We start from the raw sequence: 18,612 nt of genomic DNA on the forward strand, positions 1-18,612 counted from the left end.
AACGCAGCACAGTATTTTGTGTCCGCGTCAAAAATGCACGTTCACTGAACAGCATCTCTGAGAGCGTCAGGTCCAGCTGATGATTCAACACGGGCAACTTGACACTGAGAGGCTGCTCAGACTCAGATATATCTCACTAAAAGGTAACTATGGGTATCAGAACATGCAAATATACAATGGAGCGTCGATGCGATGAAGGAAATGAGGATACCATGGAGCAACGAAATGAATGTCCCGGTAAGTCCCTCCAGACGCTCGCCATCAGCCGCTCCCCTTCGACGAAAAAGAGTCCCTCCGCTGCCCATCTGCAAGCTGTCCTAGGCTCCTGCGGCTGGAAGATGCGCTCTTCCTTTTCTCCTTCTTTCCTTCTTTCGACACCGATGATTCATTTGAACGAATGCGGGCCAACTCAGGCGGCTGAGGACCATCGATGATTACGATGTCGTTCTGCAGCGCATCGTCCCCATTGCCATCAAGAAAAGGGACTGGAGAGTCCGGAAGCTGGATATCCTCCGCATGGACAAGAACGGGAGAGTCCTCTTCTGCTTTGACAACAACCTTCACCTCCGTAACAAGGTCGCGTGAATGCGATGATTCAGTTGAGGCGGGCCGCTCAAGAGGTTCTGTGGAAGACAAAAGATCGGGCACCTGCACCACGGCCACGACGTCTATAGGATTCGGCGATTCTGTGAGAGCCGTCGATGGAGGAGATGACACTCGCTTAGGTGTAGTTGAAGGACGAGCAGCAGCGCCCTTCACTATAGGCGGCCGAGAGATAGGCACAGCCGGCTGGCTCGGTTTCACCTCCCGCATCATCCGTCCTCCAGCGCCTGCCTCAAGATCTCCCTCTGGAGGTGATCTAAAGTCAGAGTCGGATGTAAGAGGATCGATCGCTTCGGGTGTAGGCAGTTCAACAGGCAACGGTGCGGGTGGCTTGGTGACCGAGATGGTTGGCAACACCGGTTTGCTCGTTGGACGACTTTGGTTGGTGACGTTGCGTAGCGGTGCAGGCGCAGGCGCAAGCGCTGACGTCTCCTCAGGCACCTCGGAAAGCACTGGTATTGGAACCTCGGCCGCGGATCCACTTCCAGGGGCCGCGATCTGCAGACGATCCAAGGACACTCTCTCGGGTGCCTGCAACGAGTTGTCATGACTGCGTGAGGTACATATCGACCGAAGCTCACCTTGCCTTTCTTCCACGCGGGGTACGATTCGTCTGAATAGAGACCTGCCTGTTGCCACCTCCGAACGCTCCGATCAGCCCATGCCTCCAAGATGTTCCACCCTCTATACTCTCCTGTGAGCCGCAACCCCCCGGTCCCGGCATCGCCACCCGTATCGCCTTGACCGCCGCCGACACCATCGAAGAAGTAGCTCTCATACCCTATAGAGTCCTCGCTTCCGTCGCTCCCATCGTGCGATGATCCGAGTTCGTACCCTTCCCCGCTCTCAAGGTCATCCACGAAGCTCGACAGCCACTTCCCCCATCCGCCGGGACCATCCCCCCTCCACAGCACAACTGTGGTATCAAAGTCCCGTCCGAAGACAATAACCTGGCCAGGCAGGCCAGACTCGCCAGGGTTCATATCGACGCCTAAATAGTTGCCGGCTTTATCTGTCGCAAGTGGTATCCAGCCTCGGCAAGAGTATTCGTGCCGCACCCACCCTGGAGGTATCGACTGCATGACCTCTCTCAATCGTAGGTTGGCACCGGTGTTCGGATCCTCGTCTACGTCTCTCCAGAATCGCCACTCCTCCAAAACGTCTTCGAGAGGGAGTAACGATAGGCCGAAGAACAAGCCCTCCGAGCATCCTGCTGCGGATTCTGCCTCTTGGCCGTCGACGCATAGATATGACTCGCGCACGGCAGGCGGAAGCACGAGGCCCATGGACGACTCGATCGCCTTGAGATCATCCGGAAGTATGCCATAGTTCAACGTGTCGCCTAACTCTGGGTATTCTTTGGAAAGCCACCTGCGTAGACGTTCCCAGGTGTGCGACAAGGGAGGATAAGAGGTTGGCGGAGGGGGATTGGCCGAGGAGGAGTGCAGGGGAAGAAGAGATGACTGTCTTGAGCGTGTCCCGGCACTGCGGTCAAAACATTGAGATTCGACCGGGCGTCACTAAGTCACGTTGTTAAATGAGACGTACGGAACGTAGTCATATGCCGCCCTCCCGACAGGCGGAGGGTATGAGTAGGAGGAAGTGCTGCTTGTCGGCGTGGCTAATGCTTCCGCAGTAAAGGCGTCGGGGTGCGGATGGAAGCCTGGCGAGGCGATGGGCAGGCTGAACGCCTCACGCGTGGATGACATGCTCTTGCGCGCGTTCATCGCATTCTTCGGCGATGAGAAGAGGTTCACGAGCCAGCTCATCTCGCGAATACAGCACTGACAGCGGATATGATGAGAGGCCGATACAAAGGGAAGGAAAAGAAGCGGGTCGCCAGTTGTGACTTGATGCCAGTGGAGTCCAAGGAAGGTCGGCTATGCGATACAGTGCGTTGCGAGGCTCCAAATGGTCGACTATCTTATCCGGACAATGATGGCGTACACGTTGCGGGCGACGTGCGTCTTCGTCGACGAGGAGTATAGATACAAAGAGAATGAAGAGCAAGGGAGAATGAGCGGAACGTGAGCCTCGACCTCACTGACAGCGTCCTGGCCCGGACACAACCAAAGCAGGAACCAGCATGCAACGACGCCACCATCGTGAGTGGCGCTAGCGCCCAGGACACGTTTCACCATTTGTGACTGCTGTTTTGCGACAAATCCTTTCTACATCCAGTTTAGTATTGCAAAATTTGGACATAAAAAGACATTTAAGGTGGACTTATGAGCAAAATCACAGGATGTGAAATGTGTTCTGTGTACGCGTGAAGATGTTCCATGTCACATTTCCGCAGCAGCAAAATTAGTCCACCGTGTTTCAGGCTTTCAGCTTGCCCACCGAATCGAAATGCAGTGATACCCCCGAATTACAGAGAAGATGATTAGAGTACAGGGACTATATTACATATGGCCGAGATTTTCCGCAACCTTGAAGTCGCAAGCGGTCTTTGCCTTCACCTCCTCAAGCGTAACGCCCTCCGCCAAGTCAATTAACGTGAGTCCTCCAGCTTTGCGGTCCACGTCGAACACTGCCAAATCCGTGACGATCATGCTGACAGCCCGTGCACCCGTAATGGGCAGCGAGCACTCCTTGACAATCTTCGGCACGCCATCTTTCGAGCAGTGCTGCATCGTCGCAATAACTTTGGTCTTGTCCGGGTTGGCCACCAAATCCATGGCACCGCCAATACCTACAACCGTAAAAATTAGACAATAGGGAGAAACAGAACAAGACTTGCGCATACCCTTCACGAGCTTGCCCGGGATCATGAAGTTAGCAATGTCACCGGCCTGCGATACTTGCATAGCCTGGCAGCTCACTACTCAGCATTCGGTTCTCAAAGAGGGTCCATTAAAGTGCTTACACCCAAGCATGTAACATCCATGTGGCCACCACGAATCATGTCGAAAGACTCGGTAGAATCGAAGCAAGAAGCACCCGGAAGCAGCGTAGTGGTTTCCTTGCCAGCGTTAATGATATCGCTACCGAAAAAAGCGTTTGTGAATAAATCGAGCCAATTCAACACGTAACACTCACGGATCGACCTGCTCGGCCGTCGGGTAGGGACCCATGCCGAGAATACCGTTCTCACTCTCAACCCAAACCGTAACACCGGGAGCAAGATGCTATCGGGAGAATCTTAGCAGTTGCGACAGAGATCTCATGAATGCGATGGCATACCTCAGGAACCAAGGTCGGGATACCAACGCCGAGATTGACGTAGAAGCCATCCTGGATCTCCTTCGCCGCGCGCTTAGCAATGCGGTGACGCCAGTCGTGAGCCGCCTTGTCCGCTGCGCCTGGCTTGTTGGCGACCTGCTCTTCCTTGCTCTTAGCGAGCGCCACCACCTCGATGGTCTTGGGCTCGGTCGCCTGCACAATCCTGTCGACGTAAACGCTAGGAATGTGGATGGCATTCGGGGAAAGGCTGCCGACGGGACTGCACAGAACGTGTCAGAATCAGACGCGTTCTATCTTCATGAACACGCTTACACGATGTGCTCGGCCTACGTATGATCCCTTAGCAATGATATCTGCGAGCAATCAGAAGAGATGCCTACCTCGACGATTGTGAGCTTAGCGTTACGAGCCATGACCGCATTATAGTTGTTCGAAGCATACCTACATGCAGAGGTGAGGACGAGACCTTCAGTTCTAAGCTGTAATAAACAGCCGTACCTGAACACCAAGTTGCCAACCTCGTCTGCCTTCCACGCGTGGACGAATGCGACGTCACCGATGATTGCGGGCTCAATGACGTATTTCCGTCCATCAAAAACTATGGTCTGCTTCTTGTTACCGGGAATTTTGACGCCATTCTTCATGCCGCCCGCATTGTACTGAATCGGGATATCACCAGTCTCAACTGCAGTTGATGCACCAGTCGGGGTGATGACGGCAGGATATCCAGACGCATGTGCCTTGAGTCGGGCAACGAGCGTGCCCTGAGGTGCCAACTCCAACGCGATCTCTCCCATGAGGTATTTGTTTTCAAGAAGCTTGTTTCTGGGGTGCCATCAATTGAAATGCGGGGTAATCAGGCGTGAGAAATCACGCACCCGCCGAGATACGAGATCATCAACTTCTTCAACTGACCTGTCTGAACCAACCTTACTAGATTTGCCGTAAGCGAGAACTTCCGCTCTAACGCCACAAATGTACTCACTAAGACCAAGATCCTTCGCACCAGCGTTGTTGGAGACCGCGGTGATGTTCTGAACCTCCGGTCGGCGCGAGAGAGCCTCTATGAGGGTCTCTGGAATGCCACCGAGACCGAAACCTGAGCAGGGTGTCAGCGTCAAGCGAGGGGCCGGCTTGCTAGGGGCTCACCTCCGCTAAGGACGACGTCGCCGCTCTTGACATCCTTGACCGCCTCATCCGCTGACGACCAGACTTTTGTTTTCTTGGGTATGGGTGCGTCTGTGACGATGGTGTAGAACCGGACGCGCGCAGACGCGACTAGGGCAGGGTGCAGAGCGCGGAGGGCGGGAACGCGCGGCTTGAGCGCCCACATCGTTCGTGCAAAGCCTAGGGCGGGAGACAACGAGCACGACGAGGGGGCGGAACGAGAACGGGAGGCGGCATTAGGGGAGAAAAGGATTATATACGAATTTCAGTGTGACGGCCGTTTCCGTCCGGCAAGGAGAGAGAGCTGTGGACCGGTCGGACTTGTTCGAAGATCATTGACGATAATCTTTCAAGCGCCGTTCCCCCGGCGCTCCGTCATCGCCTAATTAGGCATGGCCGACCGCCGCTGCCTTCCCGCCGCCGATGCCGATCTCCCATGCGTTCCGGATGTCGCCTCCCCACGGGGTATAATTACAGCACCGCGGGGAACAGTGCGCACGATATAATACTACATCGCTCCGAAGCCACAGCCCGTCTTCGCCCTGACCTCATCCAAGCTCACTCCTTCCGCCAGCTCAGCCAGCCGCAGCTCGCCAGCCTGGCGGTCCACGTCGAACACCGCCAGCTCCGTGATAATCTGGCTCACGGCTCTCGCGCCGGTCAGCGGCAACGCGCACTCCTTCAGGATCTTCGGGCTGCCGTCTCTCGCGCAGTGTTCCATCACCGCAATAACCTTCGTCTTATCCGGGTTTGACACCAGGTCCATCGCCCCTCCGATACCCTTCACCATCTTCCCGGGGATCATAAAGTTGGCAATGTCACCTGCTTGCGAGACTTGCATCGCCTGCCCGGTCGTCAGCTTCATTCTCCCACAACAGACATCCGTGCGATAAACCTACGCCGAGAATAGCCAAGTCGATGTGTCCGCCCCGGATCATTGAGAAAGACTCGTTGGAGTCTGATGCAATACATTAACCGCTGGACTGTCTGATTGCGTCGGCACGCACCAAACACGGACGCCCCAGGGAGCAGCGTCACAGTCTCCTTGCCGGCGTTGATAATATCACTTGCAACCTTTGGTCAGCTCAGTTAGATGGTGACGGGCTCTGTAGCTTACGCATCCAGCTGCTCTTTGGTCGGGTAGGGTCCCATGCCAAGGATGCCATTCTCGCTTTGCAACCATACTCGCACGCCTGGTGCAAGGAACTGACGGCACGGCGAATTGTCTTGAGAAGGTGTCGACTGTCAGACCACGCACGCACCTCAGGAACCAGCGTTGGTATCCCTATCCCCAAGTTGACGTGGAACCCGTCTTTGATCTCCTTTGCGGCACGTCTGGCCATCCGGTTTCGCTGTTCCTGGGCAATCGTTTTCTCGGGACTGAGAGGCTTCGTGTCTTCTGACTTGTCACCCGACGCCAACGTCATGATCTCGATCTGCTTCGGGGCAGTCGCTTGCACGATTCGATCAACGTAGACGCTTGGGACATGAACGGCGTTTGGAGAGATCGAACCGACAGGTACGATGTTCTCAGCCTGTGAGCTATGATCAGCGACTGGAAGTAGTAATATACTGTCGAAAATGCTCACCTCGACAATCGTCAGCTTCGCATTCTTTGCCATCGTCGCAGAGAAGTTGTTCGCGGTATACCTGAGCATCGCCATCAACCACAATCCATGCACATTTTTCATTTCTAGACATACCTGAACACAGAATTCCCCACTTCATCCACCTTCCATGCCCTGATAAAGGCGACATCACCAGCGATTGCCGGCTCGAGAATGAATCGCCTTCCATCGATAACGCGCGCCTCCTTCTTGTTGCCTGGAATCGCTATGCCGGCGCACATCCCGCCTTCCTTATATCGGATTGGGATCGAACCCTCCTCCACCGCGGTGGAGGCCCCGGTGGGCGTGTAAAACATCGGTATGCCTGCTGCATGCGCGTTCAGACGGCCGACAAGCGAGCCTTGTGGGATGAGCTCGAGCGAGATCTTCCCATTTAGATAGAGGGACTCAAAGTGCTTGTTGCTGTATCATATTATTAGAACAGATTCGGTTTGCAATCGAGAGACACGGACTTTCCGAGGTATGACGCCATCATCTTGTCAATCTGTCCGGTGTGCAGGAGCTTTCCTGCGAAACGTTATCAGACCTTTAGAACATTGAATATATCTGAACACATATACCCAGGCCGAGCTCTCCGGACCCGGCATTGTTGGACACAGCAGTCAACTTTGTAACGTCCTTTCTCTTCGCTAACGCGCCTATCAAAGTGTCTGTTGGAAACTAATGCTCAGCTGTATGGTATGGCCGGCAATCGCTGCTCTCATCCACCTGGCGTTCCGCACAAGCCAAAACCTAAGGACGAACAAGGAATCTCATTCTGTTTCCCGCCCGCATATATCCGATCATAAACGGCACACTCACCTCCGCTCAAGAGCACATCTCCGGACTTCACGTCGTTAATCGCTTCGTCGACCGAGTCCCACACCTTCGTCTTGTTAGACACGGGCAGCTCGACTGCCGCAGTGCTATACTGCGTGATGCCCAAGCGCACGACGCGTGGGCCTGTGCCTGAGATGCGGCGTGCCGACCGCGACGCGCCAACTCGCCGTGCCGCGAGCATTTCCGACTTTGAGCTGGGGAAGTTATATGCGCAGCGTGCACTTCGCTGACCTGCTCAAATACAACCCGTGCTGGACGGATAAGCACTTATGCCTGCCGCCATCGCGGTGAGGTCGATGTTCATGTGACGGTGGAATGCATCCTTATAAGGCGCGCGCTTCAGGAAGACGTCGCGGTAACGGAATGCTCACGGAGTCCGGAGCACTCGATAAAGAGGGTATTGTTACACGAGAGTATTGTACAGAAGCGCCATACCCGTTGTTCATGAATGCTAGGTATCTGTTCCGCATTTCTCCACCGTAACCAGGAATCTGTTCGCAGCAGGATCATCATCTCCTCCTGCCGGGACCCTTTGGACGCGCGAAGGCTTTCTTTTCGGCGTCCGGAAGAGGTGCTGTGGACGTTCCTGCGTTCGGATCGTTCTGCAAGCCTAGCTCAAGAGCAAGGAAGCTCTCGTTTAACTCCGTAGGGTCGGATGTCTCGATCTTCCGAGAGGCTACTGTCGAGGAACTGTCCGATGAGGAGATGATGTTCTTAGCGACTTCGAAAACAGAGCGCGATGCTGAGGAGTAAAGCATGCGGTGCTTGACCGGAGACGATGACGGGCAAGAGTATATGAACACTTATGAGCAGTAGATCAGATCAGATGGCAGAAGCAGGGCACTAGGATTCGTCACACGTACCGATCTCGCGTCGAGGAGGAGACGTGATGCTGTGCGGCCAGGCGAAAAAAGCGTATGCTGAAGTCCAGTTGTGTGAGCTCTGCGCACAACGAACGCAGATTAAGCCAGCACATACATGGTTCAGAAGGAGGGATGGCGGAACTCAATCCGTCAATGCTACGTTCAGCTGAAGAGGACAGCAACAACGTCTCCGTCGTCGGGTCGATACTCTAGTCAAGCCATCAGGCGTGAACCGCAACACGACATGGTGTGGCCACTCACAGTCAGGACCAAAGCACTCCCATCACCCAGACCCAGCTCTCTGACAGCGTTCTCAGCTTCCTCATGCCACTTCAAGCCAACCCCTTGGCCGATGTGATTCTGCCTGGCTCTGCTTCCTTCGTATCCTCCGGCGCCTGCCTCGCGTTCAGCTGCCTTCACAGCCTCCATCTCTTTCTCCCTCGCACTCATAGGCTTGGGTGCCGCGAGATGCTGCTTGTGCTTAGCATACGCGTCAGCAGAAATGTCATCTTTGCTCGTGGCGAACAGGCTGTCCGTGAAATGTGCTGATCCCAGAGACTTGGCCAAGGTAGTCCTCGTTGCAGCATACAGCATCTAACGGAAAGAGATTCATGTTATCAGAGTGCAGTGTTGACTAGGACGGAACAAAGAACCTTGTCTCTGACTTTCGCAGAGTCTGGGACGTAGTAGATTGCCAACCACTCAGAGGGAGGGTCATCAAGTCTCACGAGAACGTATGCAGGGATGTTGTCCTCCAGAAGACCGCTCAGCTGGTTCAAGTCTTCCTCTAGAGTACCCGATGGAGCAATAGATTCGTCTGGCACGAGTGATTCTGGCAGATCGCGATATTATGAGCTGTGACACGCATGGAAAGACTGAGGTATGAGAGACCATTGCGAATTGAGATCTTGAGGAATCGGACGTTCCCAGATCCCACCGCATCAGAGAATGCGGTTGAGAGCTCTGAAGAGACAGCGATGCCCGTTGGTGCAGACATCGCGAGAAAGAAATAGAGTTATAGCGAGATATTGCAAGGTCGACGTCGCGTGAGATGGCAGGGATACGCTAGGATACACGGACCTGAGCGTTTTCGCGTCTGACGCAACGACCTCTGCAGTGGTGAGTATATGCAGCTTGATGCTCTCTGTCGAACTGTTCATCATGCACGTCCAGCAACCCCCTTCGCAGGACTGCCGCGCGTGGGCAGTGCCCTTATCGACTCGGATGACAATATAGTCCTCGACTTCTCCCGGTACCAGCATGAGCTCTACACCATATGTACCGTATCGGCCCTACAAGGTGCGCACTCGCTCATGCCTTACAGTGTTGATATAACAGCTGAGCAGGAACATGACGTTTATAGCCCAAGAGACTTCCAAGGGATACATCTAGTCAACCGTCGTCAAATGGCGCTACTCCTCCCCAGTTCCGTCTACAAGTCCAGCTGAACGGTGTTGGCAACGGACATGCGAACGATGAGCCTCCCGTTCACCAGCGGACAGGCAGCTTGGGGGCTGCGGATGCTTCTTCGCGTCCATCAGGGTACCTCGTCAACAAAAGCAGGCCCGCTTCCATGCTCGCTTCAGTGCCTCAGCGCGATCCTCCCGAGTTCGTGCATGCCGAATATGCGACATATCCGTCTAGTCCCAATACAACGTCTACACCTGCAACATCGCCCCCACTCAATATCTGCATAAACCACGAAATGAACTCTTCCCCGGTATCCGTAACCTCACTGCCGTCGCCCAAGGTACCCTATGTCGCGTCTAACGCTAATAGCATGAACCCGCCATCTCCTGTTGCAGGACCGTCAACACTCTCCGCAGCCGCAGCTTCCGATCGGCCAGGAGCGTCATCACGAAGAATGTCGACCTTCCGACACCTGCGGCCCTCTAGCGCCCGCTCCACATTGTCGTCCTCGCCTCTCAGGCCGACAGATACCCATGTCCGTACATCATCAAGCACATCGTCCCTGTCTCGTCCTCTTGAGCTACTGTCGACTTCCAATACTCCCAGCCAAGCCTCTTCTGTCGCACCGTCGCCTTCCATCCGTCCGTATGATAGAGACCTGCCAGCGCTGCCCACACTAGACACATCGTCTCGATCAGCGTCGTCCCACGCAGAGTCTCCTCAGCTGGCTAGCTCCCCGGTCTCTCCATCTTCAGCTGCGTCATTTACTCGTGTACCTTCGTCGAGGTCGTCCCCGCAGCCGCGCAACCGAACGCTGTCCCCTGCGCCTGCGCCATACGCAACGTATACCCCTGCTTCATCTCACGCCCACACCCCTTCTATAGCAGCCTCCCCATCACTCACTGTCAGTACTCGCACAACTCATCGCGCATTAGCACCTTATCGACCTGGATTCCAGCCCAAAGGGCTTTATAGGCCGCGCACAGATGAATTCGTCGAGGCGCGTGCAGCTTTCCGGAACGTGGGGCGCATAGAACGGACCAGGCTTGAACGGAGGCTGGAGAAGCTCATCAACTTGCACTTTCCTCCAGAAGAGCAAAAGGCCAAGGAGAAGGCTGCCCGTCCTGGAGATCGGCTGCAAGCTCCTAAGAAACGCCCTTCGTCGATCTTCGATATGGACTTTTCGGAGCTTCGCGCTAAAAGTGCCACTGACTTGTGGAGAGATGTCGTACAGTCTCAGATGACTCCTGCAGGAAAGAACGATATTCGAGGTGCGTATAACAGACTCTCTTTGACTTGTACGATATTTGACTATCTATTTCGTTGCAGCTGCTGAACAGACGATCACGCCATGGGAGGAAGATGCTTCAGTCTCGCAATGTCCTCTATGCTCGTGCGTTTTGACAGCGGGTTCGCGAAAGGCTGTGCTGATGAGGTTTTTCCGTGACTAGTGCAACTTTTCATCCCATAACAAATCGCAAACATCATTGCCGCCTTTGTGGACGTATCATCTGCTCGCTGCCCGTTAAGTATCCGCAGCGCCCGCAACCTTGTTCTCTGCTTTTCGTCGCAGATCCCAAGACAGGGCGAATAGAAGAAGTTGGCGAGGGCGTAGACTATGGCGTGCGACGGCGAACAACTTCATATTCTCAATTGAAAGGTGGGAGGATTGACGAAGCACTCACTGAGGAGGAGAAATTCCTCAAGGGTGTACGGATATGCCGAGAATGTCGACCAGTCCTCTTGTAAGTCTAAAGCGTTCGCTTCGTGACATCCACTGACGTTGTGGTCTTGCCGGAAAAACAGGAGACAACAGCACAAATACGAAGTGCAGAACACGCCAATCTTTTTCAAGCTTTACGATGTCCGTGCGAAGTAATGCCGTTTCAATTGTTTATCTGACAATTGTCCTCGACAGACATTCATCAGCGTGGAAAAAGAAATTGAAGATGCATTGCCACAATTTCAGGAGCTCATGCTTAGTTTGAGGTTAGCACCGTAACTGCTTGTTAACTATTACCTTTTCCTCTGACGAAGCCTTCAGTAAGCAGGAACGACCTGCGCCGGAAGCATCTGCGGTAAGGAAACGTCTATTAGAGGCCTTCGGCCAATACGACGTCCTTGCGAAGCGGATCCGGCAGCTTCGTTGTCCCCCTGGCAGCTCGCAGGATCGCTTACAGTCTGCGATACTCAATCGAGCCAACTTATTCCTTCAGAAACACATGTTTCCGCTCCAGGTAAGAGTCGCGCATCGGAGGCATTCGCTACTCCCACTTAACAATATGATGCAATAGTCACTACCTAAGCCATCGGATAACGCCAAAGCATCTCCTCCCGCTGGCTCAGAGTCGGAGGAGCGCGTGATCGATCCAGATTCCGAGGTGGCGCGAGTGCTGCAACCGTTGTTGGAGCAAGAAGCCTTGCTTGATTCCTTCATCGAGGAGGCACAGGCTCACAGGAAATTCGAGGACGCGAAGACGTTGAAAGTTAATCTGCAGGAGATTAGAGCAGAAATCAATCGAATCTTGACGAACGCAGAGGCTGGCATGGGTGAACAGACAGCTCAAGGGAAGTCTAAGAAGAAAGGTGTATGACGTCGAAACACCCGATCGTCGCGGGTTCATGTTGCTTGGTACTCCGTTTTCATGCTCTCGTGGACTGGATGGCATCGCGATACCCGTAGAACAGTATTGACGGATTACAAAGGACCTTGGCAGATAAATACGGATGATGGTATGAATGGATATGCAGGAATAAAATTATGGGCATGCAGAAGGCAATGCAACAGATTGAAGCAGTAAATTAGGCTCGAAAACAATGTAACATGTTCCAATTTCAGCTCAACACGGCCGCAGATTGGTTGATAAATTCTCTTCTGAAAGGCGCACTGCGCGGAGGATTCGGTATCGAAAATGACTGGTGCGGAAGAGCGCTGTGGGGTGGCTGCGGTAGGGAAGAGGCCAGCTTTGAGCTGGCAGAGGGCAAAGCGCTTCGACTACGCGAGAGACCTGCTCCCAACTTGCTTTCCTCTGGCGTTCCGATAGCACCTTGCGCTACCATAGGAGAGTAAGGACGAGGAGTTGGAGCTGGAGAGAACGAGGAAACGTGTAGAAGAATGACAAATTCTTCTGTAGCATTCGTCAGGTTGACCATGCTCGTTCGCAAATCAGATGAAAGAGGATGGGAGGTCATGTGGGTCTTGATAGCACTCGATAATTGGATTACAGTCTGAACACGAGGCAAGTCAGCCATGAGAATTTACGGCAACGAACTGCGGCTCAGCAGTCTTACCTTCGCAAACGTACGAGCCTCATCGTGGAGAGGTTTGTCCGTAGGCTGAACACCATCTCGGATGTACCCAATGTTGCGTCTCAACCTTTCTGTCACGACTTTCGCTTGATCAACGATCTCCTTGACGTCTTCTGTTACCCCCTCCCGATCATTAAGAATCCTATCCATCATGTTCCAAATCGCTGGAGCCAAGTCCAGAGCTTTTTTCACGGCGTCGATGGCCTCCTTGTCCACCAACGTGCTCGTATTGGATGGTGTTTCCACCTGAGCCGTTCTCAAAGCGAGCCCAGATGATGATGGCGGAAGGGAGTTCTGTGATCCCTGACGTGAGTGACTATCCCAGCGGTACGCTGTCGGTACTGCAGAATCGCCATTAGGAGTACCCAGCGGTGTTGAACCTAATGCAGTCGCCATGCGCCTGGCCGACCGTAACACAGGCGTCGAAGGAGCCGCACCGTTGATAACGCCAGCTGTCAGAGGTGAAGAAGGGGCATCAACGAAAGACGGTAGCATCTTCCCGATCTCAACGTCCTTGTAGCTGAACGAACCTGCATGCCGACGGGCCATTCGCGTCTGACCGTGATCCCGGGACGTCGGCGACACTCCATGTCTCAAACGCGGTTGGTCTGATGTCGACGAGTCTGCGATATGTGCAGCTGCTGACCGAGCAGAAGACGGTGACTGCGCAGCATGCGACTTGGCGGCGGGCGGTGGGCGAATTTCCCAGAGGAGCGGCTTGACGGCCTCGATTCGCATAGCCATGGCCTGCCATGAGCTAGCAATCTCGGCCATAGAACCGTAAAGATTCAATAACATCTGCCTCGTATAACGGACGTCGTCATGTGTTGCCAGTACCTTTAGTTGAAGAGCCAAAACTCCCACCGCCTTCCCGAAGACAGCCACGTTGTCTCTACAACACTCAACAACTGCTCTACAGACTGACGGAGGAGGCAAACCCTTCACGCTCATCGTGTCGAAGCGGTCCAGAGCATTGATGAGGCCAGTCATGTAGACGCTGGCCGGGTCAAGCACCTTGTTCAGGACTGTCGACAGTCGCTGGTCAATAGCATATTCCGTATGGGTATAGAGTTGCAAAGTCTCATAGATTCGTGAGACTCCGAAGAGTATGCCTCGCGCGGCATCAACCAATGCCAATAGATCCTCTGGAATTGCTTTCGATAGGTGCAACGGTGTCAAAGCGGAAAAGCGACGGAAGTAAGAATGTCGTTCCTTGTCCATGGAAGGCGCAGCTGCAACCTCCGCAATAGGCGACGAGGCGGGAAGATCATCAGTTGACGCTGACGCTTTGCGTCTGAAGCCGATATCAGCGGCAATTTTCTGATGGATGCTTCATTGGCATCTCACCGTGCAGACCCTGTCGGCTCTAAAAGAGCTACAGGACGTTGGGGCAGGATCACGTCACTTTTGCTCTGTAACTTGAGCGGTCGCAGCTCTGAAAAGCTGTTTCTGACAGTAACGTTGCTGTAACTACTGGAGGTCTTGGAGTCTGTGCCAGTTAGATCATTTCCAGCGCGCCCCTGACGGCCACGAAGAGCAATGGGACTATCTTCATGGGTGGACTCCATTATTTCATCCAGGGGATAGCAGGAATCAGGAGAATGCGAAACAGAGCGGGAATGACTCTTTGAGGACCCTTGCAAGAAACGCGGGAAACGAGGCCTGTCCTGTTCTGGCTCCGTGGAAGAGCATTCCAGTCGAGAGTAGATCGAAGAGTCCGACTCCACAGAGTACGAACGAGCATGGTACGGAGAGTTGGCGATCTCATCTTTGCTTGATGACGTTTGAGCTACAGACCTAACATCGCTTTTTGTGGCATCAGTAGGTACAACGACAATGTTTTGAATCACGCACTGTGCAGCCTCACTTAAATCGGGGCCTATTTCATCACGCTCGATGACGCCACCGATAGAATCCTCGCTCGTCTTCCGCTGAGTAGGAGGCTCGATATTCTCTTCAATCCACGTCTGTACGCGTCTGATCCACTCTTTCATGCGATCTGGATCGTTCAAGTTCTCATCAGGCTGGAGAACATGTTTTGGTGGCCACTCCCATGGGTTCTGGTCGACTTTCAGTAACGTCAGCTCGCGGAACTGGCTAATGTAAGGCGGGAGCTTGTGTATCTTGTTGCGCACGATGGAGAACACCTGTACAACGTTACTGTGGATAGGTAACCGGATAATTGGATACAGACAAACGCTACATACGCGCAGGTTGGTCAACGATCCTGGCTGGGAGGGTAACCGCTTAATCTTGTTACGGCTGATATCCAGAATCTCCAACGATGGCATGACGGTCAACTGCGCAGAGAAAATTCAATGACATGCAAAAGAGACTAGAATCAAGCACGTACAACATCTGGAAATACCGAGAAATTGTTATTTCGAAGCACTAGGTACCTCAGACGCGAGAGCAGTGAGAGTGCCATGGGTAACGTCGTCAGGCGGTTGTACGCAAGAGCAATCCTGTGCTACGCGTTGCAAACTCGCACTACAAGTGAAATAGACGGCAAAGCACCTTATGACGCCGCATTCTCCTTTCGCATCCCGACAGACGGTGGCAAGTTCCTCCACGCCAGACTCTCCCACATCAGTGAGGTCCTTGTGTGCTAAATCGAGCGTCGCGCCGTTGTCGGAAGATCTTGCGATGGCTTCCATGATATGTTTATTACTGAGCGCAACAGATGGTAGTGAAGATGAGATGCCATTCCTCAAAGAACGAGCGGGTCGACTGTCGACATCAGATTCGGACATTCGCGTTCAGGAGACGCGATGAACACCAGAGAGTGAAAGAGCGACGCGGCGGATTGAATGAAATCCAGACAGAACAGGCCTCGTGGAGCGGACAAGGTGGTCGGAAGAAGTAGTCGGATGGTTGGTCGTCGACGGCGCCCTGGAGTTACCACACAAGGTGAAGCATTTGTGTCACGTGCTTCGCTTCTCGCCTTCTCCGCAAGCCAGACGCTTTTCAGAGAAATCTCCTCTACCAGAGCCGGGCATGGCCTCTAATGCATATGCTGGAACATGGGCTTCGCTACCGACCACGCTGACACCTTGGATGTGAGGCTTCATCTCCCTCTGTTGATGCCCTGTAACTCAATCCGAGCCAGCCTGGATGTCATTCAGTCACTTGGATTCGCCCAAATGACCCCAGTGCAAGCTTCCACCATACCACTATTTATGAAGCACAAGGACGTCGTCGTGGAAGCCGTCACCGGTTCCGGGAAGACTCTCGCGTTTGTAATACCTGTGGTGGAGCAGCTCATTCGCAGAGAGAAAAGATTGAAGCGGAATGAGATTGGTGCGCTGATCATCAGTCCAACAAGGTTTGTCCGGCTTCTATCGGTTGTTTCATGACAAAGTGCAGATTTGAACTCCAGGATAGAGAGTTAGCAACCCAGATCCACTCAGTGTTCTCCATCTTTTTTGCAAGCCAACCCTCTAAGGTCCCCAATGAAACCAATGATGATGCTGTTGAAGCTGGCAGTTCTCACTTTTCCGAGGTGACATATCCCCCACCCCTTCTCATAGTTTCTTCGGAATCCTCGCCAGCCCAGGACGTTCAACAATTCATATCGACAGGAGCCGACATCGTAATCGGCACGCCTGGTCGAATAGAAGAGTTTTTATTGGGTAAAGGCAAGGACATCGTGAATGCCAAAGAGTTGGAAGTGCTGGTACTTGACGAGGCTGATCGGTACGTTCGCCCCTCGGCTATTTCATTAGCAGTTGGAACTCATGATTGATTAGACTGCTCGATCTTGGCTTCCATGCTACACTGACACGCATATTAACGCACCTACCAAAGCAACGTCGTACAGGCCTCTTTAGCGCCACTATGACTGATGCGGACGCGATGTCTGAATTAGTCCGTGTAGGGCTCCGAAATCCTGCGCGTATCGTAGTGAAAGTACAGACAAAAAAAGCAAAAGTCAAGCACAACGAAGGGCATTCTCAAGCGAAGCGGGAATTAGGGGATGTAATTGAAGAGCGACGAATACCTGCCAGGTGTGTTGACATGTCTATCTTTATGTTCTCATACTGATGACGTTGTAGTCTACAGAATCTCTGTATGATTTGCAAATCGTCCGAAAAGCTCCTGCAGCTGGCGCGGATTATATCTTTTGAGGTGACACGGCAACAATCTTCAAGATTCATTGTGTATTTCTCGACGTGTGCATGCGTCGAGTACTTCTATCGCGTAGGCGGAATGATCACTTCTATCCGCACTTTCTCATAACCATATGCTGCAGATTCTAACTCCATTCCTACCACCCAATACCAAACTGTACTCGTTGCATGGTCATCTGCCACCGGCAACACGTGAACGCACGCTGTCCAGTTTTGCGTCTTCAGTCGCTCTGCCCTTGTCGCCTTCTGTATTACTAGCCACCGATGTCGCCGCGCGAGGTTTGGATATTCCCGATGTGGACGTTGTATTACAGTTTGATCCTCCATCGGATACGAAATCCTTCTCGCATCGCTGCGGACGTACGGCTCGGGCTGGACGAAGCGGGAAGGCTTGGGTCTTGTTGGTAGGTCGGGAGGCTGACTACGTGGGTGAGTGATGGAATGGAGTTCTGTTTCGCTGAGATCGCCTATCTGCCAAATTTACTCAATATCCATGCTCACAGACTTTTTATCTATTCGGAAGATACCTCTTATCGAACGGAAGCCGTTTCGTGAAGATGGCAGCGCCTATGACGATCCCGCTGAACCGGAAGATGAGAATGTCTCCGCCATGCAAGAGCAGATCAGGCAGGTGCTGCTGACTGATCGGGGTCTGCACGACAAGGTATGGTTCTCAACACACGCAAAGGAACGTCTTGACTTATCGTTTGTAAAGGCTGTGAAAGCGTTCGTGTCGTTCGTTCGGGCATATTCGAAGCATGAAGCTTCGTACATATTCCGAGTCAAGGATCTGGACCTTGTTGGCGTCGCCAAGAGCTATGGACTGCTGAGGTTGCCGCGAATGCCGGAGTTAAGTGACTCATTCAGAGACAGTTGGAAAGACGCTGAAGTCGATGTGAGTTCTGTCATGGACGATTCCCGGACGTTCGTTTCTCATTTGTGAATGCTAGTGGGATTCGTACGCATACAGCGATAAGCAACGTGAGGCGAAGAGGTTAGCAGAACTCGCCAACCGTGCCGCCTCCGAGTTGGATGTGAAGAGGCGCAGGGAAAAACACGCGGAGAAAAGGAAGACCAACGCTGCGTGGAGCGATAACGTTTCCAGAAAAGACGAGCGCTTGAAGAGGAAGGAGAAAAGGGACAGAAAGAGAAAGTGGCAAAAAGCGAATCAAAAAGAGAAAACAGAGTCGAAGGGCTCAAGGCGAAGTCGAGATGATGCGGCCCCCGCGTGTGATGATGAGGATGATTGGGAAAGGGAAGAGCGCATGGCGAAGAAGGTCAAGCGCGGCGTCCTCAGCAAGGAGGAATTTGACGGAGAGTTCAATGTGATATAGTATAACACGTCATCATTGTATCTGTATACAATACCCCCTCGTACACTTGCTAGTTTCACAACAATGCTGAAACGTCGACGACACGACCAGGCGTTGAATATTGAATATTGAAGTTGTCAGCCACATGGTCGGGGAAAAGCTGGCGATCGTGTCGAGGCAAGCG

General features: G+C 53.2%; 7 protein-coding genes across 7 annotated transcripts; 2 read left to right on the forward strand and 5 right to left on the reverse strand.

Moving 5' to 3' along the window:
• Positions 1–108: 108 nt before the first annotated feature.
• On the reverse strand, positions 109–2,681 carry LAESUDRAFT_720526 (uncharacterized protein). The gene is made up of 3 exons (XM_040907834.1): positions 2,152–2,681; positions 1,185–2,088; positions 109–1,134 (listed from the first exon to the last, which is right to left on the reverse strand). The coding sequence occupies exons 1-3, from the start codon at positions 2,370–2,372 to the stop codon at positions 262–264; spliced, it is 1,998 nt and encodes a 665-aa protein (XP_040769046.1). The 5' UTR covers positions 2,373–2,681; the 3' UTR covers positions 109–261.
• Positions 2,682–2,929: 248 nt separating this feature from the next.
• LAESUDRAFT_720527 (3-oxoacid CoA-transferase) lies at positions 2,930–5,295 on the reverse strand. The gene is made up of 11 exons (XM_040907835.1): positions 4,939–5,295; positions 4,775–4,888; positions 4,668–4,722; positions 4,288–4,614; positions 4,170–4,230; positions 4,102–4,115; positions 3,790–4,048; positions 3,646–3,734; positions 3,473–3,590; positions 3,353–3,416; positions 2,930–3,298 (listed from the first exon to the last, which is right to left on the reverse strand). Exons 1-11 carry the CDS (start codon positions 5,120–5,122, stop codon positions 3,009–3,011), a joined length of 1,575 nt encoding a protein of 524 aa, XP_040769047.1. The 5' UTR covers positions 5,123–5,295; the 3' UTR covers positions 2,930–3,008.
• A 40-nt stretch (positions 5,296–5,335) lies between these two features.
• Positions 5,336–7,689, reverse strand: LAESUDRAFT_671121 (3-oxoacid CoA-transferase). Its single transcript, XM_040905454.1, has 11 exons — positions 7,386–7,689; positions 7,293–7,316; positions 7,145–7,234; positions 7,037–7,091; positions 6,660–6,986; positions 6,546–6,606; positions 6,219–6,491; positions 6,074–6,162; positions 5,964–6,022; positions 5,856–5,914; positions 5,336–5,800 (listed from the first exon to the last, which is right to left on the reverse strand). The coding sequence occupies exons 1-11, from the start codon at positions 7,582–7,584 to the stop codon at positions 5,465–5,467; spliced, it is 1,572 nt and encodes a 523-aa protein (XP_040769048.1). The 5' UTR covers positions 7,585–7,689; the 3' UTR covers positions 5,336–5,464.
• A 20-nt stretch (positions 7,690–7,709) lies between these two features.
• LAESUDRAFT_809263 (actin depolymerizing protein) lies at positions 7,710–9,393 on the reverse strand. The gene is made up of 6 exons (XM_040914128.1): positions 9,158–9,393; positions 8,920–9,098; positions 8,528–8,860; positions 8,382–8,475; positions 8,267–8,323; positions 7,710–8,205 (listed from the first exon to the last, which is right to left on the reverse strand). The coding sequence occupies exons 1-6, from the start codon at positions 9,261–9,263 to the stop codon at positions 7,913–7,915; spliced, it is 1,062 nt and encodes a 353-aa protein (XP_040769049.1). The 5' UTR covers positions 9,264–9,393; the 3' UTR covers positions 7,710–7,912.
• Positions 9,394–9,971: 578 nt separating this feature from the next.
• Positions 9,972–12,270, forward strand: LAESUDRAFT_642177 (uncharacterized protein; the record flags this gene model as incomplete). The annotated part of the gene is made up of 7 exons (XM_040903718.1): positions 9,972–10,947; positions 11,006–11,069; positions 11,128–11,421; positions 11,483–11,540; positions 11,595–11,674; positions 11,721–11,913; positions 11,971–12,270. 7 exons carry the CDS (start codon positions 9,972–9,974, stop codon positions 12,268–12,270), a joined length of 1,965 nt encoding a protein of 654 aa, XP_040769050.1.
• Positions 12,271–12,511: 241 nt separating this feature from the next.
• Positions 12,512–15,848, reverse strand: LAESUDRAFT_747064 (uncharacterized protein; the record flags this gene model as incomplete). Its single annotated transcript, XM_040911454.1, has 7 exons — positions 15,503–15,848; positions 15,339–15,450; positions 15,193–15,285; positions 14,840–15,132; positions 14,333–14,782; positions 12,968–14,279; positions 12,512–12,904 (listed from the first exon to the last, which is right to left on the reverse strand). The coding sequence occupies exons 1-7, from the start codon at positions 15,736–15,738 to the stop codon at positions 12,512–12,514; spliced, it is 2,889 nt and encodes a 962-aa protein (XP_040769051.1). The 5' UTR covers positions 15,739–15,848.
• A 109-nt stretch (positions 15,849–15,957) lies between these two features.
• Positions 15,958–18,539, forward strand: LAESUDRAFT_740843 (DEAD-domain-containing protein). Its single transcript, XM_040911106.1, has 9 exons — positions 15,958–16,044; positions 16,095–16,310; positions 16,370–16,681; positions 16,735–16,992; positions 17,041–17,185; positions 17,238–17,544; positions 17,619–17,779; positions 17,831–18,010; positions 18,066–18,539. The coding sequence occupies exons 1-9, from the start codon at positions 15,983–15,985 to the stop codon at positions 18,447–18,449; spliced, it is 2,025 nt and encodes a 674-aa protein (XP_040769052.1). The 5' UTR covers positions 15,958–15,982; the 3' UTR covers positions 18,450–18,539.
• The last annotated feature ends 73 nt before the right edge of the window (positions 18,540–18,612 follow it).

Source organism: Laetiporus sulphureus (assembly GCF_001632365.1).
Source record: "Laetiporus sulphureus 93-53 unplaced genomic scaffold LAESUscaffold_3, whole genome shotgun sequence".
NCBI lineage: Eukaryota > Fungi > Basidiomycota > Agaricomycetes > Polyporales > Laetiporaceae > Laetiporus > Laetiporus sulphureus.